The sequence below is a fragment of the Lynx canadensis genome, chromosome X (assembly GCF_007474595.2).
Source record: "Lynx canadensis isolate LIC74 chromosome X, mLynCan4.pri.v2, whole genome shotgun sequence".
NCBI lineage: Eukaryota > Metazoa > Chordata > Mammalia > Carnivora > Felidae > Lynx > Lynx canadensis.
In genome coordinates, this window is record NC_044321.2 from 68,800,993 (window position 1) to 68,827,403 (window position 26,411).

The 26,411-nt window shown below is 36.8% G+C and overlaps 1 protein-coding gene across 1 annotated transcript; it reads right to left on the minus strand.

Moving 5' to 3' along the window:
• Positions 1 to 165: 165 nt before the first annotated feature.
• On the minus strand, positions 166 to 24,499 carry SATL1 (spermidine/spermine N1-acetyl transferase like 1). The gene is made up of 6 exons (XM_030304821.1): positions 23,870 to 24,499; positions 21,347 to 21,398; positions 15,419 to 15,499; positions 14,914 to 15,015; positions 14,301 to 14,341; positions 166 to 446 (listed from the first exon to the last, which is right to left on the minus strand). The coding sequence occupies exons 1-6, from the start codon at positions 24,497 to 24,499 to the stop codon at positions 276 to 278; spliced, it is 1,077 nt and encodes a 358-aa protein (XP_030160681.1). The 3' UTR covers positions 166 to 275.
• Between the last annotated feature and the right edge of the window lie 1,912 nt (positions 24,500 to 26,411).

The following is a 26,411-nucleotide window of genomic DNA, read 5'->3' on the forward strand; positions in this document are numbered from 1 at the left end:
CTAATGCTAAGTATAAAGTGATTTTTTTTAAGTGATTCTTGATTTATCTGCTCTTTTGGATCATCAGCTCTGCTACTAGTCATTAGTATATTAGTTTGGATAAAGAAAGGAAAGTTGACTGTATCTGCCAAATCTGTTTCAAAGTAAAAGATCTGCTCAAACCAGAGTTTGATCACTTGCTGTATTGTATAACACTCAAAGTCAAACTGCTGTTGGACTCAGGTGACATTCAACTGTTGGAGCACATGTTGGGACTAGTTGAAATGAGTCATCTTTCACTCTTCTTTTGCAATATCCATGAGTTCTTGTCTGTTAAACCTGAACAGATGCCACCCCTCCTCAGAGGAAAGATCTAAAGCCCCTCGATGAGTGTAGTAGTCAATAGAAGCCTGGTTCCAAATGACAACAAGAAAGTGCATGCAGTTACATTGGCTTCTGATGGCTATCTGTTTAAAAACAAATAGAGGTTGAAAAACAAATAGAGATTATTTTTACTTGAAAGCATAATCTTCATTAACACATTTATTTAAGGTCAATTTGCAAGTTACTGTGTCTGTATAATACTTCCAAATAATAATACAATAGTTACCCTTGAAATTCTCTAAAGCTATAAGAATAAAAAAGCCCTGTTGAGTTTTAAAAAGTCCAGAAGTAATTTGCAAAGTCTACTCATTGTTTTTTCTATAAATCCTATTCAGTTTTTTTTATTTATTCTATAGAAAAAGTTTCTAAAAGTTTCATATGCATTTCCAAAGAACAAAAGGACCTTGTTTTTATACTATGCTTTTTTTTTTATTAAAGTGTAATTAACATACAATATTATATTAGTTTCAGGTTTACCATATAATGAGTCAAGAATTCTGTTTCTCAGTGCTCATCAAGTGTACTCTTAAATCCTCTTTTATTTCACACATCCTTCCCACCCACCTCCCCTCTGACAACCACCAGTTTGTTCTCTGTATTTAAGAGTGTTGTTTTGTTTGACTTTTTTCTTTATTCGTTAGTTTTGTTTCTTAAATTACACATATGAGTGAAGTTATAAAGTATTTCTCTTTCTCTGACTTATTTCACTCAGTTATATCCTCTAGGTACATTCATGTTGCAAATCATCCTTTGTGGCTCAGTAATATTTCATTGTGTGTTTATGTATATGTATGTGTATATACATACCACACTTTCTTATCCATTCATATGTTGTTGGACATATAGGTTGCTTCCACAGGTTGGCTACTGTAAATAATGCTACAGTAGACATAGGGGTGCATATGTCTTTTTGAATCAATATTTTCATTTTCCTTGGATAAATACTCAGTAGAGGAATTATGGTATCATATGGTAATTTCTTTTTTAAATTTTTTGTGTAGAGTTCATTTGATTTTTTATTTTATTTTTCTAATATGAGATTTATTTTACTTTAATAATCATATTTTTATTTTTTTATTTTATTTTTTTAAAATATGAAATTTATTGTCAAATTGGTTTCCATACAACACACAGTGCTCATCCTAACAGGTGCCCTCCTCAATACCCATCACTCACCCTCCCCTCCTTCCCACCCCCCATCAACCCTCAGGTTGTTCTGTTTTTAAGAGTCTCTTATGTTTTGGCTCCCTCCCTCTCTAACCTCTTTTTTTTTTCCCCTTCCCCTCTCACATGGTCTTCTGGTAAGTTTCTCAGGTTCCACATAAGAGTGAAAACATATGGTATCTGTCTTTCTCTGTATGAGTTATTTCACTTAGCAGAACACTCTCCAGTTCCATCCATGTTGCTGCAAAATGCCCTATTTCATTCTTTCTCATTGCCACATAGTATTCCATTGTCTATATAAACCACAACTTCTTTATCCATTCATCAGTTGATGGACATTAAGCTCTTTCCATAATTTGGCTATTGAAAGTGCTGCTATAAACATTGGGGTACAAGTGCCCCTATGCATCAGCACTCCTGTATCCCTTGGGCAAGTTCCTAGCAGTGCTATTGCTGTGTCATAGGGTAGGTCTATTTTTAATTTTTTGAGGGACCTCCACACTGTTTTCCAGAGCGGCTGCACAAGTTTGCATTCCCACCAGCAGTGCAAGAGTGTTGCCCTTTCTCCACATCCTCTCCAGCAGGGATAGTCTCCTGATTTGTTCATTTTAGCCACTCTGAGTGGCGTGAGGTGGTATCTGAGTGTGGTTTTGATTTGTATTTCTCTGATGAGGGGGGATGTTCAGCATCTTTTCATGTGCCTGTTGCCCATCTGGAAGTCTCCTTTAGAGAAGTGTCTATTCGTGTCTTCTCACCTTTTCTTCACTGGATTATTTGTTTTTCGGGTGTGGAGTTTGGTGAGTTCTTTATAGATTTTGGATACTAGCCCTTTGTCCGATATGTCATTTGCAAATATCTTTTCCCATCCCGTTGGTTGCCTTTTAGTTTTATTGATTGTTTCCTTTGCAGTGCAGAAGCTTTTTATCTTCATGATGTCCCAATAGTTCATTTTTGCTTTTAATTCCCTTGCCTTTGGGGATGTGTCAAGTAAGAAATTGCTGCGGCTGAGGTCAGAGAGGTCTTTTCCTGCTTTCTCCTCTAGGATTGTGATGGTTTCCTGTCTCACATTCAGGTGCGTCATCCATTTTGAGTTTATTTTTGTGAATGGTGTAAGAAAGTAGTCTAGTTTCAGTCTTCTGCATGTTGCTGTCCAGTTCTCCCGGCACCATTTGTTAAAGAGACTGTCTTTTTTCCATTGGGTATGCTTTCCTACTTTGTCAAAGATTAGTTGGCCATACTTTTGTGGGTCCAATTCTGGAGTCTCTATTCTATTCCATTGGTCTATGTGTCTGTTTTTGTGCCAATACCATGCTGTCTTGATGATTATAGCCTTGTAGTACAGGCTAAAGTCTGGGATTGTGATGCCTCCCGCTTTGGTCTTCTTTTTCAATATTTACACAAATATTTGGGGTCTTTTTGGTTCCACACAAATTTTAGGATTGCTTGTTCTAGCTTCGAGAAGAATGCTGGTGCAATTGTGATTGGGATTGTATTGAATGTGTAGATAGCTTTGGGTAGTATTATCATTTTAACAATATTTATTCCTCCAATCCATGAGCATGGAATGTTTTTCCATTTCTTTTTATCTTCTTCAGTTTCCTTCATAACCTTTCTATAGTTTTCAGCATACAGAACTTTTACATCTTTGGTTAGGTTTATTCGTAGGTATTTTATGATTCCTGGTGCAGTTTTGAATGGGATAAGTTTCTTTATTTGTCTGTTGCTTCATTATTAGTGTATAAGAATACAAATGATATGTGTACATTAATTTTGTATCCTGCAACTTTGTTGAATTCATGTATCAGTTCTAGCAGACTTTTGGTGGAGTTTATCGGGTTTTCTATGTATAGTATCATGTCATCAGCAAAAAGTGAAAGCTTGACTTCATCTTTGCCAATTTTGATGCCTTTGGTTTCCTTTTGTTTTCTGATTTCTGATGCCAGAACTTCCAACTCTGTGTTAAACAACAGCGGTGAGAGTGGACATCCCTGTCGTGTTCCTGATCTCAGGGGGAAAGCTCTCAGTTTTAACCCATTGAGGATGATATTAGTTGTGGGCTTTTCATAAATGGATTTTATGATGTTTATGTTCCTTCTATACCGACTTTCTTGAGGATTTTCATCAAGAAAGGAGTTGAATTTTGTCAAATGCGTTTTCTGCATCAATTGACAGGGTCATATGATTCTTATCTTTTCCTTTATTAATGTGATGTATCACATTGATTGATTTGCAAATGGTGAACAAACCCTGCGGCCCAGGAATGAATCCCACTTGTTCAAGGTGAATAATTCTTTTTATATGCTGTTGAATTCAATTTGTTAGTATCTTATTGAGAATTTTTGCATCCATATTCATCAGGGATATTGGACTGTAGTTCTCTTTTTTTACTGGGTCTCTGTCTGATTTAGGAATCAAAGTAATGCTGGCTTCATAGAATGAATCTGGAAGTTTTCCTTCCCTTTCTATTTTTTGGAACAGCTTGAGAAGGATATGTATTATCTCTGCTTTAAATGTCTGGTAGAATTCCCCAGGGAAGCTATCTGGTCCTGGACTCTTATTTGTTGGGAGATTTTTGATAACCGATTCAATTTCTTTGCTGGTTATGGGTCTGTTCAAGCTTTCTATTTCCTCCTGATTGAGTCTTGGAAGTGTGTGGGTGCTTAGGAATTTGTCCATTTCTTCCATGTTGTCCAGTTTGTTGGCATATAATTTTTCATAGTATTCCCTGATAATTGCTATATTTCTGAGGGATTGGTTGTAATTCCATTTTCATTCATGATTTTATCTATTTGTGTCATCTTCCTTTTCTTTTTGAGAAGCTTGTCTAGAGGTTTATCAATTTTGTTTACTTTTTTTAAAAAAACAACTCTTGGCTTCATTGATCCACTGTAATTTTTTTTTTTTTAGATTCTATATTGTTTGTTTCTGCTCTGTTCTTTATTATTTCTCTTCTTCTGTTGGGTATGGGGTGTCTTTGCTGTTCTGCATCACTTTCCTTTAGGTGTGCTGTTAGATTTTGTATTTGGGATTTTTGTTTCTTGAGATAGGCCTGGATTGCAATGTATTTTCCTCTCAGGACTGCCTTCGCTGCATCCCAAAGCATTTGGATTGTTGTATTTTCATTTTCATTTGTTTCCATATATTTTTCAATTTCATCTCTAATTGCCTGGTTGACTGATTCATTCTTCAGTAGGGTGTTCTTTAACCTCCATGCTTTTGGAGGTTTTCCAGACTTCTTCCTGTGGTTGATTTAAGTTTCATATTATTGTGGTCTGAAAGTGTGCATGGATCTCAATTCTTGTATACTTATGAAGGGCTGTTTTGTGACCCGGTATGTAATTTATCTTGGAGAATGTTCCATGTGCACTTGAGAAGAACGTATATACTGTTGCTTTGGGATGCAGAGTTCTAAATATATCTGTCAAGTCCATCTGATCCAATGTATCATTCAGGGCCCTTCTTTTTTTTATTGACCCTGTGTCTAGGTGATGTATCCATTGTTGTAAGTGGGGTATTAAAGTCCCCTGCAATTACCACATTCTTATCAATAAGGTTGCTTATGTTTGTGATTAATTGTTTTATATATTTGGGGGCTCCCGTATTTGGTGCATAGACATTTATAATTGTTATTTCTTCCTGATGGATAGACCTGTAATTATTATTTAATGTTCTTCTTCATCTCTTGTTACAGCCTTTATTTTTTTTTTTAACGTTTATTTATTTTTGAGACAGAGAGAGACAGATCATGAACGGGGGAGGGTCAGAGAGAGGGAGACACAGAATCTGAAACAGGCTCCAGGCTCTGAGCTGTCAGCACAGAGCCTGACGCAGGGCTTGAACTCATGGACTGCGAGATCATGACCTGAGCCGAAGTCGGCCGCTTAACTGAGTGAGCCACCCAGCGCCCCATTGTTACAGCCTTTAAATTAAAGTCTAGTTTGTCTGATATAAGTATGGCTACTCCAGCTTTCTTTTGACTTCCAGTAGCATGACAAATAGTTCTCCATCCCCTCACTTTAAATCTGAAGGTGTCCTCAGGTCTAAAATGAGTCTCTTGTAGACAGCAAATAGATGGGTCTTGTTTTGTTTGTTTGTTTGTTTTTATCCATTCTGATACCCTATGTCTTTTGGTTGGAGCATTTAGTTCATTTACATTGTGTTTTTATTGAAAGATATGGGTTTAGAGTCATTCTGATGTCTGTAGCTTTCATGGTTGTAGTGATGTCTCTGGTACTTTGTGGTCCTTGCAACATTTCACTCACAGAATGCCCCTTAGGATCTCTTGTAGGGCTGGTTTAATGGTGATTGTTTCAGTTTTTGTTTGTTTGGGAAAACCTTTATCTCTTCTATTCTGAATGACAGACTTGCCAGAGAAAGGATTCTTGGCTGCATATTTTCCCTATTCATCACATTGAAGATTTCGTGCCATTCCTTTCTGGCCTGCCAAGTTTCAGTGGATACGTCTGCTACCATTCTTATATGTCTACCTTTGTAAGTTAGAGCCTGTTTATCCCTAGCTGCTTTCATAATTTTCTCTTTATCCTTGTATTTTGCCAGTTTCACTATGATATGTCATGCAGATCGATTCAAGTTACGTTTGAAGGGAGTTCTCTGTGCCTCTTGGATTTCAATGCCTTTTTCCTTCCCCAGGTCAGGGAAGTTCTCAGCTATGATTTGTTCAAGTACACCTTCAGCCCCTTTCTCTCTCTCTTTGTGTTTTGAATTCCTATGATATGGATATTGTTCCATTTGATTGCATTACTTAGCTCTCTAATTCTCCCCTCATACTCCTGGATTTTTTTTTTATGTCTCCTTTTCTCAGCTTCCTCTTTTTCCATAAATTTATCTTCTACTTCAACCTATTCTCTCCTCTGTCTCTTCAATCTGTTCTATGGCTGTCTCCATTTTATTTTGCACCTCATTTATAGCATTTTTTAGTTCCTCATGACTATTTCTTAGTCCCTTGGTCTCTGTAGCGATAGATTCTCTGCTCTCCTCTATGCTTTTTTTCAAGCCCAGCGATTAATTTTATGACTATTATTCTAAATTCTTGTTCTGTTATATTGCTTAAATCGTTCTTTTTTTTTCACATTGAGTAGATGGTCTTTATTTTATTTTATTTTATTGTATTTTATTTTTTAATATGAAATTTATTGTCAAATTGGTTTCCATACAACACCCAGTGCTCATCCCTAAAGGTGCCCTCCTCAATACCTATCACCCACCCTCCCCTCCCTCCCACCCCCTATGTACCCTCAGTTTGTTCTCAGTTTTTAAGAATCTCTTATGCTTTGGATCTCTCCCTCTCTAACCTTTTTTTTTTTTTTTCCTATTCAATTTTTTAGCTGTCGCTACTTCCTGGAGTTTCTTTTGAGGAAAATTCTTCCATTTCGTCACTCGGGTAGTTCATGTGGTGGCTCCAAACTGCAGGGCACTTCCACTGTGCTGTGTGGAATAACTTTCGTTGGTGGGCGGGGCGCAGTCAGGTTGGATGTCTGCCCCCAGCCCACCGCTGGGGCCACAATCAGACTGCTGTGTACCATATCTTGCCCTCTCCCAGGGGCAGGACTCACTGTGGAGTTGTGTGGCCCCTATATGGGCTACTTGCACCCTGCCAGGCTTGTGCTGCTTCAATGGGATCTGGCATATTAGCAGGGGTGCACAGGGGCGGGAGGGGCAGGCTTAGCTTGATTTGCCGTTGGAGGGGCCCTGCAGCACCGGGAGAGATGTATCCATAGAAGCACAGCATTGGGCGTTTGCAGGGTGCAAGCAAGTTCGGTGAGTGGAACTGGTTCCCTTTGGAATTTCGGCTGGAGGATGGGAGAGGGAGATCACGCTTCACACCACCTTTGCTCCCCCTCAGAGCTGAGCTCTCTCTTCCGGGGCTCAACAACTCTCCCCTCCCTGCGTCCTCTCACCCTCCCCGCTCTGAGTGCAGAGCTGTTGACCTTTAACATTCCAGATATTAAGTCCCGTTGGCTGTCAGAACTCACGGAGTCCGGCCCCTCCGCTTTTGCAAGCCAGACTTCGGAGGCTTTGCCTTGCCTGTTGGGCTGCCCCTCCGCTGCCCGGCTCCCTCCCGCCCGTCCATATAGCACACATTGCCTCTCCACCCTTCCTACCCTGTTCAGTGGGCCTCTTGTCTATGCTTGGCTCTGGAGAGTCTGTTCTGCTAGTCTTCAGGTGGTTTCCTGGGTTATTTAGGCAAATATGGGTGGAATCTAAGTGATCAGCAGTACAAGGTGAGCCCAGTATCCTCCTACGCCACCATCTTCTTTTTTAAATTTTTTGAGGAACCTCCATAATGTTTTCCACAGTGGCTGTACCACCTCTGTTCTCAACAACAGTAAATGAGAGTTCCTGTTTTGTTTTTTACATCCTCACCTTGTATGTTTGATATTAGACATTCTGACAGGTATAAAGTGATATGTCATTGTGGTTTTAATTTGCATTTCCCTGATAGTGATGTTGAGCATCTCTTCTTTTGTCTGTTGGCCATCTGTATGTTTTCTTTGGGAAAATATCTATTCAGGTCCCCTGTCCACTTTTTAATTAGATTATTTGTTTTGGTGTTAAGTTGTATAAGTTGTTTACATTATTTTAGATGTTATCCTGATATTAGATATGACATTTGCAAATATCTTCTCCTATTCAGTAGATACACTTTTTGTTTTGCTGATGGTTTCCTTTCCTGTCTAAAAGGTTTTTATTTTGCTATAGTCCCAATAGTATAATTTTACTTTTGTTTCCTTTGCTAGACAAGACATCTAAAAAATATTTTTATGGTTGATGTTAAATAAATTACTGCCTATGTTTTCTTCTAGGAATTTTATGGTTTGAGGTCTTACACTTAGATATTTAATCCATTTCGAGTTTATTTTTGTGTATGATGTAAGAAAATGGTCAAGTTTCATTATTTTCATGTAGCTGTGCATTTTTCCAACACCATTTGTTGAAGAGACTGTCTTTTTCTCATTGGATATTCTTGCCTCCTTTATCATAGATTAATTGGCCATAAAAGCATGGATTTATTTCTGAACTCTGTTTAGTTCCATTGATATATGTGTCTATTTTTGTGTCAGTAAAATGCTGTTTTGATTATTCTGTAGTATATCTTTAAACCTGGGATTGTGATGTCTCCAGTTTTGTTCATTTTTGAGATTGCTTTCGGGCATTCAGGGTCTTCTGTGGTTCCATAGATATTTTAAGATTGTTTTTTTCTAATTCTGTGAAAACAAATTGGTATTTTGATAAAGACTGCATTCAATTTGTAGACTGCTTTGGGTAGTATGGACATTTCAACAATACTGGTTCTTCCACCTCATGAGCATGGAATCCCTTTTCGTTTGTTTGTGTCATCTTCAATTTCTTGCATCAGTGGTTTGTAGTTTTTGGAGTAGATTGCTCACCTCCTTGGTTAAGTTTATTCCTAGGCATTTTACTCTTTTTTGTCCAATGGTCAGTGGACTTGTTTTATTTATTTTTCTGATATTTCTTTATAAGTATTATAGAAATGCAACAGATTTTGGTATATTAATTTTGTATTCCGTGACTTTACTGAATTCATTTATCAGTTCTACTAGTTTTTGGTTGAAATGTTTAGGGTTTTCTCTATATATTATGTCATCTGCTGATACTGAAAGTTTTACTTTTTCCTTACCAAGTTGGATGCCTTTTCTTTTTCTTGTCTGGTTTCTGTGGCTAGGACTTTAGTTCTCTGTTGAATAACAATAGTAAGAGTAGACATCCTTGTCTTGTTTATGATCTTAGAGGAAAAGCTCTCAGTTTTTCACCATTGAGGATGCTGTTAACTGTGGGTTTTCCATATATGGCCTTAATTGTGTTGAGGTATATTTCCTCTAGACCTCCTTTGTGGAGAGTTTTTCTCATGAATGAATGATGTACTTTGTCAAATGTTTTTGCTACGTCTACTGAGATGATCATATAGTTTTATCCTTTTGCTTGTTAATGTGATGTATCATATTGAGTTGTGAATATTGACTCACCCTTACATCCATGGAATAAATCCCATCTGATCATAGGGAATAATTGTCTTAAAATGAATGGTTGCATTTGGTTTGCTAATATTACGTGATAATTTTTGCATCCATGTCTATCAGAGATATTGGCCTTTAGTATTCTTGTTTTGTAGTGTATGTGGCTTTGGTTTCAGGGTAATACTGGAAAATGAGTTTGGAAACTTTCCTTCTTTTTCAGTTTTTGGATTAACTGAAGAATAAAAGGTATTAACTCCTCTTTAAATGTCTAATAGAATTCATCTGTGATGCCATCTGATCCTAGACTTTCATTTGTTTGGAGTTTTTGATTGCTGATTCAACTTCATTGCTAGTAATCAGTCTATTCAAATTTTCTATTTCTTCCTGATTCAGTTTTGGAAGGTCATATATTTCTAGAAATTTATGCATTTGTTATAGGTTGTCTAATTTGTTGCATACAATTTTTCATAATATTCTCTTATTCTTAGTATTTCTGAGGTATTGGTTGTTATTTCTCCTTCATTTCTAATTTTGTGAGTCTTCTCTCTTCTTTTTTTAATGAGTCTGTCTAAAGGTTTATCAATTTTGTTGATCTTTTCAAAGAACTAGCCCCTGGTTTCATTTATCTGTTCTATTGCTTTTCTTTTTTTAGTTTCTATTTCATTGATTTCTGCTGTAATCTTCATTATTCCCTTCCTTCTACTGGCTTTCGGCTTTGTTCTTTTTGTAGCTCCTTTATGTGTAGGGTTAGGTTTTTTACTTGAGCTTTTTTTTAGTTCTTCCAGTAGACCTATATTGCTCTAATCTTTCCTCTTAAATCAGCTTTTGCTGGATCCCAAAGATTTTGGATCATTGTGTTTTCATTTTCATTTGTCTCCATGTACTTTTTTCCCCCCTCTTTGATTTCTTGTTTGACCCACTCATTGTTTAATAGCATGTTATTTAACATCCATGTATTTGTGTTCTTTCCAGTTTTTTCTTGTGTTTGATTTCTAGTTTTCATGTAATTGTGGTTAGAAAAAGATGCATGATAGATTTTAATCTTTTTATTTATGGAGACTTGTTTTGTGGCCTAACATGTGGTCTGTTCTGGAGAATGTTCCTTATACAGTATTTGTGTAAAGTTTATTTTGTCTGATATAAGTATTGGTACCCCAGCTTTCTTTTCAGTTCCATTTGCATGGTAAATGTTTTTCCATCCCTTCACTAGCAATCTGCATGTAACTTTTAGTTCTGAAGGGAGACTTTTGTAGGTAGCATATCAATGGGGCTTGCTTTTATATCCACTCAGTCACCCTCTGTCTTTTGATTGCAGCATTTTGTTCATTTACATTTAAAATAATTATTGATAGGTATTATTGTCATTTGTTAGTTGTTTTACAGGTATCTTTTTAGTTCTTCTCAATTATCTTTTTCTCTTGTTCTCTTCCCTTGTCTTTGATAGCTTTCCATATTGATATGCTTGGGTTCCTTTCTCTTAATTTTTTGTGTATCTATTAGACATTTTTTTAAGAGAGTGTAAGTGGGGGAGGAGGCAGAGGGAAGGGAGAGAGAGAGACAGAGAAAGAAAGAATCTCAAGGAGGCTCCACACTCAGTGCAGAGCCCAATGTGGGGCTCAAACCCACAACCCTGGGGTCATGACCTAAGCCAAAATCAAGAGTCAGAAGCTCAACCAACTGAGCCACCCTGGAGCCCCATTAGACATTTTGGATTTGTGGTTTTTCATTAGGCTCATATATAGCATGCATACAGTGTAGCAGTCTATATTAAGTTAATGGTTGATTACATTTGAACCCATTCTAAGAGAAGTAAGTTTTTATACTCCCCCCACATTTTATGTATAATATGTCCTACTTTACATCTTTTCATTTTGTGAATCCTTTGACTGATATATCTAGATACACTTGATCTTACGGCTTTTGTGTTTTAACCTTCATATTGGTTTTATAAGTGATTTATCTATGGCTTTTAATTTGTTTGTATTCAATGAAAATTTTTTCTCTCATAATTTCTTACTCCTGATTATCACGTTTTCTTCCCACTCAGAGAATTCCCTTTAATGTTTCTTGTAAGGCTGGTTTAGTGGTGATGAACTTTAATTTTTGTTTGGTTGGGAAGCTCTTTATCTCTACTTCTATACTGAATGATAACCTTGCTGGATAGCCATGAAATGAGTATTCTTGGTTGCAGGTTTTTTTTTCCTTTCATCATTTTGAATATATTATACCACTCCTTTCTGGCCTGCCATTTCTGCTGAAAAATCAGCTGATAGCTTTATGGTGTTTCCCTTGTATGCACCTTTTCTTTTCTCTTCTTTTCAAATTCTCTATCACTACTTTTTTTTGCCATTTTATTTATTATGTGTGTTGGTGTGAATTTCCTTGGGTTGATTTTGTGGAGACTCTGTGCCTTCTGGATCTGGGTGTATGTTTCTTTCCCCAGATTTAGGGAAGTTTTCAGCTATTATTTCTTCAAATAAATTTTCTACCTCCTTTTTCTTTTTCCTGTTCACCTTTGTTACTTTCTGTTACTCTTGTCTTCCAGTTCACTGATCTGTTCTGCTTCCTCTAATCTATTGATTCTCTCTAGTCTAATTTTCATTTCAGTTATTAAATTAGTCATCTGATCGGTTCTTTTTATGTTTTCTATCTCTTGTTGAAGGTGTCCCTGAGATTTTCCACTTTTCTCAAGTCCAATATCTTTATGACCATTAATTTGGTTTCATTATCAAGTATCTTACCTCCATTTCATTTAGCTCTTTTGCTGTGGTTTTGTCTTGTTCTTTCATTTTGGATATATTCCTGTGTCTTATTTTGTCTAACTCTCTGTTTGTTTATATTTATTAGGAAAGTCAGTTATGACTCCTGATCTTGAATGTAGTGGCCTTACAAAGAAGAGGTCCTGTGGTGCCCTGTAGCACAATGTCCTCTCTTCACCAGAACCAGATGCTTCATGGATATCTTCTATGTGGTTTGCGTGTACCCTACTGTTGTGGTTAAGCCTTATTTGCTTTCATTCCAGTTGGTTGTACTTGCCTCCTGTACTTGACTATTATGGGCCATGTTTGGTCCTGTGCTGTTAAGGGTCAATTCTGTGGCTACAGTGCACTTATAGTTGGGCATTGTCAGAAGTCAGATCAAATGCCTTCCCTATACCTGGTTTGCTGGGGCTGAGGTCATGCCAAACTGCAGTGTTGTCCTTGTGTTGTCTCCTGAGAGGTTTATTTTGGTGGGCAGAGGCTGCAGACAAATCAGATGCCTGTCACCATTTTGTCTCTTAGGGCTGTGGTAGCACCAACCTGCAAGGTGTTCTCCCTGCCTTATACCCTGAGAGGCTTTTGTTAGTGGGCAGGGCTGGCAGACCAGATGCCTGCCCCCAAACTGCTATAGCTACAGTAACCCCAAGCTGCAGGACTCTCTCCCTGTGCTACCCCTGAGAGATTTTGGTTGGTGGACAGGGCTAGTTTTCAGATCACATCCCTAACCCCAGTCCATCTTCTAGTGTTCCAGATGCACTGATCAGCTTGGTACTCTCTTTGCACCGCCAGTTATAAGGTTTGGCTGCTTAAGGCTACAGTCGAACTGATGTGTGTGGTTATCTTTCCCTGTCTCCAGGGCAGGAGTCATTTTGGACTGGTGCAGGTCACTGCCAGAGCTGCTTGAATAAGACATGGCAGGAGCTGCTTTGGGACTCCTGCTGAATGAAGCAGGTTTGACAGAGTGGATCCACAGTGGAATGTTGGGTGGGATGCATGGTATTTGTAAGGTAGATGCAATCTACCCCCTATTACCTGCAAGTCTCCAGCTATCTAGGGTGGGAGGTAAGCGGTGGGGGGGGAGCACAAGGAGAGAAATTGTTCCCAGCACCTCTTTTATTCTTTGAGTAGTCTCCCAAAGATCTCTGCCCCTCTAGCACGTATTCTGAGATTTGTAAATAAATCTTCTGGGATACCCCAGGCACTTTTCACACTGCTGCTTCTATGTTGTATCTGGTGAGGTTGTTTGTTATACTGTCTCTTTAAGGTTGGGGACTCAGTTTCCTATTTCCCTTTTGCTCTCAGTACTAATCCCACTGATTACTAAAGTTCTTAGAGTTAAGCCCAGCTGGTTGTAAAAACTCAGGAAGTTAAGTCCCATGGTTTTCAAAGCCAAATGTTAGGGGGATTTGTCTTCAGGGAAGATTCCCCCATGCCTGGGCTCCCTTCTGTGTGCTTATGGTGTCCCTCTCACTTGTGTTTAGTCTCCCCAGAATTTGGTTCCTGACCTTATCTCTGCCTGTCTCATCCTTTTAAATGTGGCCTTCTCTCTTTGAATAACTGTGGAAAGTCTGTTCTGCTAGTCTTTGGGTCATTTTCTGGGTTGGTTGCACTGAAGTAGCTGGTATCTAGGTGTGTTCCTGGGCCAAAGTGAGCTTAGGAGGCTCCTACTCCTCCAACTTCTATAAGTCGTTTTTATGTTATTCTTATATTCATACCATAGACCTATTTAATGGGTAGAATTGCCTTCTAATCTCCCTTTTGCTTACTTCTGCTTTATAGCAGAGGTATGTAGTATGGTTGTGGATTATATAGAAATCAATTTTTGGTTACATATAATTCAAATATAATTTATATGAGTATCTGATTTGAAGATCTAGTTTAGTTGAAACAAAAAGTAAGTACATTTTGAGGTTATGTTCAGAATGTGAGAAAAATTATCCAATTTATACCCAATTAAATAATATTTAATGAAGAAAAAGATAGTATATAGAATACCAATACTAAATGTAATACGTACCTGACTTAACCTTTTCAGCATTTCTGCTCCAATACCTAGACCTTTTAAATAGGTAATAGGAAATGAACCATGAGTTGAAAAAATCCACTTAACACATTTATTTACTTTAATCTTAAAGAAGTAAAATTTAAAACCTGTATCTGGCCATTATATATTCTTAATAGCTTGTGTTGAAACTCAACTCATTAATGTATTATTTTTTTTCCTAATTTTAATGAGGTTCCAAAGGTAATAGAAAAGATTTTGGATTTATTTTAAAGATTGGTGAAGCAGAAATGAGACCCTGTCACTATCATAATATAGTATATTTCTTATTCACTTTTAGACAAAACAACCCAAAATATAAAAGCATGCTTTTTAAAGATTAAAGGGTAGCTATGATAATTTGGCTTATTCAAGCCTTGATGGGAACTAATAAGAGAGTATTTTTCTAACCTGTGATTGAGTTTTCACCATATGCGGGGATAACTAGAATAGTGATCAGGTTCATGAAATAGAAGTGAGTTACATAAACTAACTTAAACACCATATTTGTACTGAAACCCTATCTCTACTCTTTAAAATATACCATTTTAATTTTTAAACTATAAGTAATATATAAGTGTAGCTTGACCTTGGTAAGCTTGTATGACATAAAAGTCCTCTAGGTAAACTAACTTGCCAATCCAGGGGTCATACGTAAAGTAGTACATGGCAAATCCAATAGTCATTTTGCCTAGAAAAGGGAAGAGAGGGTACAACGAAGTTAATGCTTTAAATCTTACAGTGTTCTTTCTTCTAAAATTGAATATCTTAGTGTTTTCTTTAGCTATTAAACTAATAAAAGCTTACTGGACAAAATTTCAATACAAAAATATATAATGTAGGCTTAAGCCCCTTATAACACAATCTTTAAAAGATAAGCCATCTTTTAACAATGTAGAGTATATTCTTCCAATTTTTTTCTATGCATATACAAACATAAATATATACCACACATTTTCTTTAAAAAAAAACACCTGAGTTTATGTACTTATATTCTTCTCTGTTTAATAGTAATCATATGCTATCAAACTGTTCTTCATTTTCAGGGTAGAGAAAGTATACTACAGATTAAATTGGAGAAGGATTTCTTTTACCTGATGGTTTTTGTTGGTTGTGTACTTCTGCAATCAGGCAATAGAAAAGGGGATTGTTCCCAAAGCCATCCCCGAGTAAATCTGAAATATTAATTCATATACAATATGTTAGAAAGTTTATAGTAGAGGAAAGGAAGATGGTAGAGTAGACAGCATCAAGAATTCATCTCTTCACCTATACAACTGTACTGGCAGAACCTGAAGTAAATATTTTGGAACTCTAGAGTTTATTTGAATACTTGAAGCTTCCAGAGGGCAGCTTGGCTGGTAAATTGCAGTTAATTTTGGTCAAATACAGCCATCATCCCACTGGTGGCTTCCAAGCTTCCCCTGCCCTGCTTGCCTCATGGCAGCAGCTGTAGGGATAGCAACTTGAATTGCTGAGTGGTTTGCTAGAGCCAGGGTAGGCATTAGGGAACTTATCCTCCAAATATTGGAGTTCTGTGTTCTTACCATGAATTGCTATTCTGAAGGCTGAGGTTAGAGCTTTGAAGTTAGCCATCATTCTTCCAATCTCCACCAAATAAAGCAGCTTCCAGATGTAAAAGGAGCCACACCTGTTTTGTTTAGCATTCAAAACCAACCACATATACAGAGAATCTAGAAAGCTACCATGCATGACAAGGGAAAGATACAGAAAAAAACCTCAGAACACCGTAAACATTCAGAACACCATAAACATTTAACTCAGGCTGATCTCTGACACAGAGACACCAAAAACAATTAAAAAGCAAAACAAAACAAAACAAAAAAACATCCATCCCTGGGAAGGGGGAGAATTTGTTTCCAGAGTTAACATATTAGAAGACTCAAATGTCCAGTTTTCAAGAAAAATCACAAGGCATACAAAGAAATTGGAAAGTATGCCCCATTCAAAAGAATGAAGTAAATCAATGGAAAACATACCTGAGGAAGGCCCAGATATACTATTAGACAAAGACAAAAACAAATGTCTTAAAGATGCCCAAAGGGCTAAAGGAAAAACATGCACAAAAACAGGAAACAAAAGTATGAACAAAATAAGAATATCAATGACAAAATACAAATTGAAAAAAAGAACCCCCAAACAAGAAATTCTAAAGCTGATAAGTATAATAATTGAAATGAGTTATGCACTGTAGAGGTTAAAAATCAGACCTCTGCTAGCAGAAGAAAAAAGTCAGTGAATATGAATATAGGATAATTGAAATTATCAAGTCAGGAAAAGAAAAATAATGAAGAAAAGTAAACCAGAGCCTAAGGGCTTTGTGGAACACTATCAAGTTGGCCAGCATACACAGTATAAGACAGATTCTCAGAAGGATAAAAGAGAGAAAAAGAGTAAAAAAGAATATTTGAAGAAATGATGGCTGAAAACTTCCCAAATTTGAATCAAGAAATGAATCTACAAATCCAAGAAGCTCAATAAACTCCAAGTAGTATAAATCCAAAAAAATCAACACCAAGACACATTATAATGAAACTGCTGAAAGACAAAGAGAAAAATCTTGAAGACAGCAAGAAAGAAATAACTTGTCACATACAATGGATCATCAATGGGATCATCTTTTTTGTTTTAAATTTTTTAATGTTTGTTTATCTTTGAGAGAGAGACGCACACAGAGTGTGAGTGGGGGAGGTGCAGAGAGAGAGAGGGAGACAAAGAATCCAAAGCAGGCTCTACGCTGTCAGTACAGAGCCTGATGCGGGGCTTGAACTCACAAACCTCAAGATCATGACCCGAGCTGAAGTCAGATGCTTAACTGACTGAGCCACCCAGGCACCCTAATAGGATCATCTTCTGATTTCTCATCTGAAACCTTGGAGACCAGAAGGCAGGGGATTGATCTTTAAAAATGCTGGAGGGAACCTGTCAACTGAGAATTTTGTCTCCACCAAAACTGTGCTTCAAAAATGAAGGAGAAATTGAGACATCCCCAGATCACCACCAAAGCAAACAAACAAACCTGAGGGATTTCATTATCACTAGACCTTCCCTGGATACAATGCTAAAAGGAGTCCTTTAGGTTGACATGAAAGAAAGCTAGATAGTAACTCAAAACCACATGAAGAAATAAAAATAAAGGCACCTAGTTAAAGGTAAATGCAAGAGCAATTATAAGGAAAGGACTAGAGTTATTTTAATTTTGTTTGTAACTCCACTTTTATTTTCTATATGATTTAAGGATAACTGCATAAAATTAGTTATTAATATATGTTATTGGGCCCACAGTCTGTGAAGATGTAATCTCTAACATCAATAACATACAAAGGGGGGGAATGGAAATTTATTATTTTGTATGCCATTGGAATTAGACTAGTATAAATTCAAATTAGATTGTTATAATTTTAGGATGTTAAATCTAGTCCCAGTAATAACCACAAAGAAAATAGTTATAAAATATACACATAAGGAACTGAGAAGGGAATCAAAACATTTCAACACAAAAATCAACAAAACACAAAAGAAGGTGGAAATAAGGAACAAAAATACTGTATGGCATATAGAAAACAGCAAAATGGCAGAAGTCACTCCTCAGTGATTACTTTAAATGTAAATGGATTAAATGGTCTAATCAAAAGACAGAGTTTAGCAGAATGGATTAAAAAAAATAATCTAACTCTATGCTGTCTATAGGAGACTCATTTTAGATTTAAAAACACACATAGAAAAGTTGACAGTGAAATAATGGAAAAAGATATTTCATGCAAATAGTAACCAAGAGAAAGCTGAGGTGGTTGTACTAATAACAGACCCAATAGACTCTAAGTTAAAAAACTATTACAAGAAACAAAGAACGAGGTTATATAATAATAATAAAAGGGTCAATTCACCAAGAAGATACAGCATTTATAAACATTTATGTACCAATCAGGGCTCCAAAATACATGAGGCAAATATTGACAGAATTGAAGATAGAAAAAGATAGCTCTACAATAATAGTAGAACACTTCAATACTTCAATTTCAGTAATGTACTGAACAACCAGACAGACGAAAATTAACTTACTAGATCATTTGAACAATACCGATCAAATGGACCTAAAAGAAATATACAGTACACTCCATCCAACAACAACATAATGCACATTTTTCTCAAGTGCACATGGAAGTTTCTCTAGGATAGACTATATGTTAGGCCACAAAACAATAAATTTTGGAAGATTTAAATCATACAAAGTATCTTTTCAATGAAACTAGAAATCAACAGCAGAAGCAAACTATAAATATCACATATTTAGAAATTAATGCACTCTTAACCAATAGGTCAAAGAAGAAATCACAAGGGAAATTAGAAAACAGAGATGAATGAAAATGAAAATACAACATATGAAAGTTGTGGAATGCAGTGAAAGCAGTGCTTAGAAACTTACAGCTATAAATGCCCACATTTAAAAAAGAAAAGATCTCAAACAATAACCTAAAAACGTATGCCTTAAGAAACTAGAAAAAAGGGAGAAAACTACGCCCAAAGCTAGCAGAAGGGAAGTAATAATAAAGTTTAGAACAGATATAAACAACATAAAGGATAGAAATACAATAGAGAAAAATCAATAAAACCAAAAGTTGGTTCTTCGACAATGTCAACAAATTGACAATTGGACTGACAAAAAGAAGATGCAAGTAATTAAAATCAGAAATAAAACACTACTACTGACCTTAAAGAGATAAAAAAAAGATTATAAGTAAATACTATGAATTGTATACCAACAAATTAGATAACCTAGAAGAAATGAACAAATTCCTTGAAAATTACAAATGACCTAAACTTATTCAAGAAAAGAAAAATCTGAGAAGACCTATAACAAGAGTTTGAATTAGTAATTAAAAATTTCAGCAAAGAAAAGTCAGGGACTTTGAGATGGTTTCACTGGTGAATTCTATCAAACGTTTAAAGGAGAATTAACACAATCCTCAAACTCTTCAAAAAAGTTTGAAGAGGAAGAAATATGTTTTAACTCATTCTATGAGGTCAGTATTACTTTGATATCAAAGGCAGATAAAGACATCACAGGAGAACAAAAATACAGACCAGTATCCATCATTAGTATATATGCAAAGATGGGACGCCTGGGTAGCTCAACCAGTTAAGTGTCTGACTCTTGGTTTCAGCTCAGGTCATGATCTCATGGTTTGTGAGTTTGAGCCCTGCATTGGGCTCCTCTCTGACAGTGCAGAGCCTGCTTGGGATTCTCTCTTTCCCTCTCTGCCCCTCCCCTTATTGTGTGTTCTCTCTCAAAATAAATAAATAAACTGTATATATGTAGATGCAACGATCCTCAACAAAGTATAAGCAAACTAAATCCAACACCATAGTAAAAGAATCATTCACCATGACCCATGACCAAGTGTGATTTATCCTAGGAATGAAAGGATTGTTCAACATAAGAAAATCAATTAATATAATATGTAACATTAACATAACAAAAGAAAAACCATGAACATCTCAATGCAGAAAAGGCATTTGACAAAATACAATACCCTTTCATGACAAAATCCCTCAGAAATCTAGGAATAGAGGAAAATTCCTCAACATAATAAAGGATACTCATTTAAAAAAATAGTTAACTTCATGCTCAATGGTGAATGGCTTAAAGCATCCCCCTAAGATTAAGAACAAGATAAAGATACTCACTTTAACTGCTGCTGTTCAACATTGTACTGGAAGTTATACCCAGAACTATTAGAAAAAGAAATAAAAGCTATCTAAATTAGAAAAAAAAAAGAAGGGAAAAGAGTGGAGAGGGAAACAAACCACAAGAGACTCTTAATGATAGAGAACAAACTATGGGTTGAAGGAGGTGGGTGGGAGATGAGATAGATGGGTGATGGGTACTAAGGAGGGCACTTGCTGTGATGAGCACTGGGTGTTGTATGTAAGTGATGAATCACTGATTCTACTCCTGAAACCAATATTGCGCTGTATGTTAACTAAAATTTAAATTTTTTAAAAAAATGAGAAAAAAAAACAATAAATTAGGAAGAGGTAAAATGTTCTCTGCAGATGACAAAATCCTACTGGTAAAAAAAAATCCCAGAGGATCCAAAAGAAAGCTACTATGGCTAATAAAGGAATTCAATGAAGTTTCAGGCTGTAAGATCAACAAATAAAATTGTTTCTATACACCAAAGAACAAACTAAAAAGTAAACTAAGAAAGCAATTCCCTTTACAATAGCCCCTAAAATAAATACCTAGGAATAAATATAACCAAAAGGTGAAATATTTGTGTGCTGAAAACTACAAAAACATTACTGAAAGAAAAGAAGAACTAAATAAATTAAAAAATATCTGTGTTCATAGATAAGTCTTAACGTTAAGATGCCAGTACTACCCAAAGTAATCTAAAGATTTGATGGAATCCCTATCAAAATTCCAAAATTCCAGTCCCTATCCCTTTTCACAGACATGGTAAAACCAGTCCTCAAATTCATTTGGAATTCCAAGTGTATAATTTCATATGCTTTAATCATCTTTAAGTGTTTATATTTCCTTCCAAAACGGTTCTTATTTGTTGCAAAACACTAGCCTATCTGTTTAATATTGCTGGCTATCAAAATGTAGTAAATATGTTGAAAATAGTTTGTCATTTTGTGTTTATCCATTTCATCCTATCAGGCTACTACCAACATATTGGGCATCAAGTTTACTTTTTTTGACCAGTTACATTTCTAATTCTACATTTTGAACATTACTTGAAGACTGTTGCAGCCATAAAGATGCAAAAGCTTTTAAATATCAATTTAATACTTAAAAAATGGGGAAAATAAAAAATAGTGGATCATTGACAAAGCTATCAAACAAATGTCCTGCATATGTAGATACTATTAATGGCACCATCTTTGTGTAACAAGGACAGCAGCTTCTGCATATCTAGGTACAAGTACTATGTGTGCATACATTTTGCCATATATTTTTTAATCTCTGAAAACATTATATAACATCTTACTCATTACTGTTAACTTCACTGCATCCAGCATGTTCTCACAGGAAACCAATTCCTGTCAAAGTAGGGGAAATTTTCAGTTTATAGTTTAGTAACAAATTCTCTTTATATAAAAATTTTTTAAGTTTATTTATTTTGAGAGACAGAACTAGCAGAGGAGCAATGGAGAGAGGGAGACAGAATCCCAAGCAGGCTCCGCACTGTCAGAATGGAACCTGATATGGGACTCAAACTCACAAACCTGTGAGATCATGACTTGAATTGAAACCAAGAGTTGGATGCCTAACTGACTGAGCCACCCAGGCGCCCCAACAAATTCCTAAGATGATAATCATGATGGAGCACCTGAGTGGCTCAGTTGGTTAAGCATCCAACTCTTGATTTCAGCTCAGGTCATGATCTCATGGTCGTGAGACTGAGCCCAGCATCGGGCTTTGTGCTGGGTGTGGAGCCTGCCTGCTTAAGATTCTCTCTCTCCCTCTCCTGTCCTTCCCCATCCATGTTTTCTCTCTCTCTCTCTCTCAAAAAAAAAAGATGGTAATCATGAAGTTTTTATAAGTATTTATTTTTTATTTAGCATTTATTAACATAGGATGTCCCATGTAGTATTAATAAGTGAGTCAGAATTAGCTGCAGTCATCTAGAAACTTAAAATCTAAAACGGCACATTCAATAAAAGCACATATATAGAGAGATCAACTAAGTTGATACCTCACTTGTATGAATTTTGGTTGTCCAGGTAACTAGTCTTGAATACAACCAGAAATGTGGAAGTGGAAATTCCAAAAGGAATATTCAAGGTAGATGTCATAAAGTCTATATACAATAAAGCTAGTAGACTTTACAGAAAAGTCTATCATGTTTGCCTGTGAGGTGTTATACTCAGTTTAACTTTAGACTTTGTCAATGTAGCTTTTCACTATATCATTTTTTTACACATTCACATTAATTCATAGTTTGGATTATATGCTTGAAAAGGCATTCCCCATGTTCAGATTATTAGATAACAACATAAAGCTCAAAGGTAATTAATCATTACATTTCTGTCTATGATGCATAGTAAGTAATTTTGCTTTTCTATTATTTTTCAACAGTGAATACTCATTAAAATTATTCCCAAGAAAATTCTAGTGTATATTCAGGTATATGAGGCAAATTTAAAAGCAAATGTGGTCAGGGACTCCACAGATACAGGTTGAAGTGGGAGAGTCCAGTGATCTGTTTCTTCCTTAGTGATGTTTGGAAAGATAAAGAACATAAGTTTTCTGGATAGAGAGATTCACTCCCATTGAATAATAAATTTATTAATTGCCAACTGGGTCCCTGATACTAAGCTACAAAAAACTTAATTTTTTTTCTGCCTGGAAAAATGTGCTTCCAGTACATAGTACTGTGCATAGTACCAGTATTGTGCATAGTACTTTGATCAATGATCTAATCATGTGATTAATGCCAGTTAGAGAAATGATATGGGGAGTAGAATAGAATCGAAGACATGGAAGGATAACCACATTCTTACAGATCTGTAATAGGACCTAGCATCATTTCAACAGATGTATTTCACTAGAAAACATTTTTGCCATTAAAACACATTCTTTTAAAAAAGGGAACAGAAACTTGGCCTGATTTAAGGATATATCATATATAGATATAGATATAGGTATATACCTTTTCATTGTAAAAAGTTTCCCTTATCTGTAACCTGTGCCTTATTCCAGTCTCATATTTACTCCATTGAAAATCTAGGCTGCCACATTTATATGGAATTGTTTAGGTTGTGCATCACATAACTGATTCTTTTGAGTGCCACAGAACTTAACAGTAACTATAGCTATTAGTGTTTCCCCTTTACTATACTGGGATGATTTCCATAAAAACCATTAAAATGGACTTTTAAATAAGAAATTTTTATCCCAGCTCCATGGACTCCTAGAAGTTGTCTGTGGATGGCTGCAGATGTGTGTCAGGGGTCAAAAAACTGTCTGAGTTGTATGGAATATTTTTTCTGAATGAATATTGTTTTGTATGGAAAATTTGTTCTGGATGAATATTGTTTTCTGCACAATCATGAGCTTCTACAAGTAGGTGTGGTCTTAAAAGCAACAAGACTCCCTACCCTAAAATATTACCCATTAATACCTGAAATTCTGTGACTAATAGATCATTCATTTAAGTGAAGCATTTTTCTCTAAGATCTTTTTTTAAAGTTAAAATTTCCCCAAGAGAGACAACATATTAGGTCCCTGAAATGTCCATGAATTCATTCCCCCCACTTTGAGTCCCCTACTATAAGTCAAGAAATTTATGTGTAATTATATTATTACAACAATCTTTAATATAGATAGTACTACAATATTGATTATAGATGTAAAAATTGAAGCCTAGAGAGGTTAAGTAATTTCCAGAAGGTTGTGTACATGGGTCATAATTAGCAAAACTAGGAATCAAACCCAACCTATGCCTTCCTTACCCTCAGCCCTGAACTAATGCCATGAAACTCCACAGAATAAGAAGAAAGATGCTTACTTTAATTAGGTGCATGATTTCTGGGCAATCATGAACCTCTGCAGGTCTTACTCGGAAAGAATTCATTCTTGGTTGCCTCATGCCTGATTGGCTCCTTCCTGGTTGGCTTATGCCTGGTTGGCTTGGGCCTGGTTTGTTCATGCCTGCTTTGCTTGTTCCTGCTTGACTTGTACCTGATTGACTCCAGCCTGGTTGCCTCATTCCTGGTTGATTCATTCTGAATTGTCTAAGGCCTGGTTGCCTCATGCCTGTTTGACTTGGGCCTGATTGCCTCAGGCTTAGTTGACTTGTGCTGAATTGGCTTGAGCATGGTAGCTTCATGCCTGGTTGGCTTGGGCCTGGTTGACTTATGCTGAATTGGCTCAGATCTGTTTGCCTCATACCTGATTGACTTGTGCCTGACTGGCTTGGGCCTGGTTTTCTCAGGCCTAGGTGGCATGTGCCTCCTTGCCTCACCCCTGATTGGCTCATACCTGGTTGTTTCATGCTCAGTTGGTTCATGTCAAGTAAACTTGTGTTCGGTTGGCTTATGTCCAGTTGGTACATACCAAATAAGCTCATTCCTGACTGGCTCATGCCTGGTTGATTCATGTCTGGTAAGCTTGATTGGTTCGTGCCTGATTGGTTCATGCCTAGTTGACTGAGGACTGGCTGGCAGATGATTGGTTGGCAGATGACTGTTTGGCCAATGACTAAGTGTCTTGATGGAACATAAGTTCTTGACTACAGTGCTGTGGTGGAAGGCAGTAGGAGGTTTCTGTTTTTTCTTAATTTGATTGGTACTTTTAGATACCCCTCTATCAAGATGAGAATGGGAAAAATAATGGAGGACTACCCAAAAAAGATTATTGATGCCTCCGATTTGCTGGAGTTGACCTCACCAGCGACCACAGCTGTAGGCTTGGCTAGGTTTCAGGTTGTCATCTGGCCCTTCTCTGCCAACAGGCCGTAAGTGAGGGGAAGAAGAAAATGACCCTCGGGGAGTATTTCTGCTTTACCCCCTTGCACAGTCACTGCGTCATAGTAATGAAGTCACAATGCTCATATTTATGAGCTTAAGTGCTCCCCCGTGTGGTGAGGGAGTGGTGAGACAAGGCCTGCTTGACAACCATTTTATTTCCCCCTTTCGAGGAGCTTAAGAGGGTGGATGAGCAAGAACTGGGAAGGAATCTGAGAGCTTATGCTTGGCATTCTCTCTAAAAGTGCCTGCTATTTTAACAACTCAATTCAAAGATAGTTCCTTTAATTCTTTCTGTTTTCTCCATGTCGGAGCCATGAAATAATTCACTTCCTATTTCTGTCCTGGCTTCCACTTACCACCTCTCTCCCATAGGCATAGAAACTAGAATGCTTAAAAAAAGTTGTCCTAATGGGATGCTGAAGTCTCTAATGCAGAAAATATTTCTTTACAAATAATTAAAAATGACTGTCATTAGGGGCACCTGGGTGGCTCAGTCGCGTAAGTGTCCGACTTTGGCCCAGGTCATGATCTCACGGCTCATGGGTTTGAGCCCCGCATCAGGCTCTGTGCTGACACCTCAGAGCCTGGAGCCTGCTTCAGATTCTGTGTCTCCCTCTCTCTCTTTCTGCCCCTCCCCCGTTCACACTCTGTCTCTCTCTCCCTCTCTCAAAAATGAATAAACATTAAAAAATTGTTTAAATAAATAAAAACGACTGTGGTTACTATTTATTGACTTCTTTTATGACCTAGGCTCAGTGGGAAGCACTTTACATTTTCTCATTGAATCCCATAGCAATCTTATCCCCAGTTCTGAGGAAAATAGTTAAAAAGATTAGTAAACTAACCAAGGTCTCAACAGTTGGAGAAGAGCCTGAATTCAGGCACAGGTCTATCCAACTCTATTTTCAGACATTTTACCATCACACTATCCTGTCTCTTACCACACACTTTCACATATCTGTTAAATGAGGTATATTTTCCTTTAACCCCATCCTCCCTCACAGAAACGCTCTCCCGGGGCGCCTGGGTGGCGCAGTCGGTTGAGCGTCCGACTTCAGCCAGGTCACGATCTCGCGGTCCGTGAGTTCGAGCCCCGCGTCGGGCTCTGGGCTGATGGCTCAGAGCCTGGAGCCTGCTTCCGATTCTGTGTCTCCCTCTCTCTCTGCGCCTCCCCCGTTCATGCTCTGTCTCTCTCTGTCCCAAAAATAAATAAACGTTGAAAAAAAAATTAAAAAATAAATAAATAAATAAAATAAAAAAAAAAGAAACGCTCTCCCATCATTTTATTTGTTAGCTCGCTTCCACAACAATGTATATTATGTAAGTGATACTAAAATTGTTATAGATGGAGTGACTTTTATTTTTTAAATATACCAGAGAACCTTGGTTGAGGGTATTCTAAGTCTCACACTATGTTAAGGGCCTTATATGAATTACTTGAGGCTATTCTAAGTCTCACACTATGTTAAGGGCCTTATATGCATTACTTCATTTCATCATCAAAGCAAGTTTGTGAGATATATACTATTGTTCCCCACTTTATTAATAATAAAGTGGAATTTAAGTTAACTAGTTTTACCA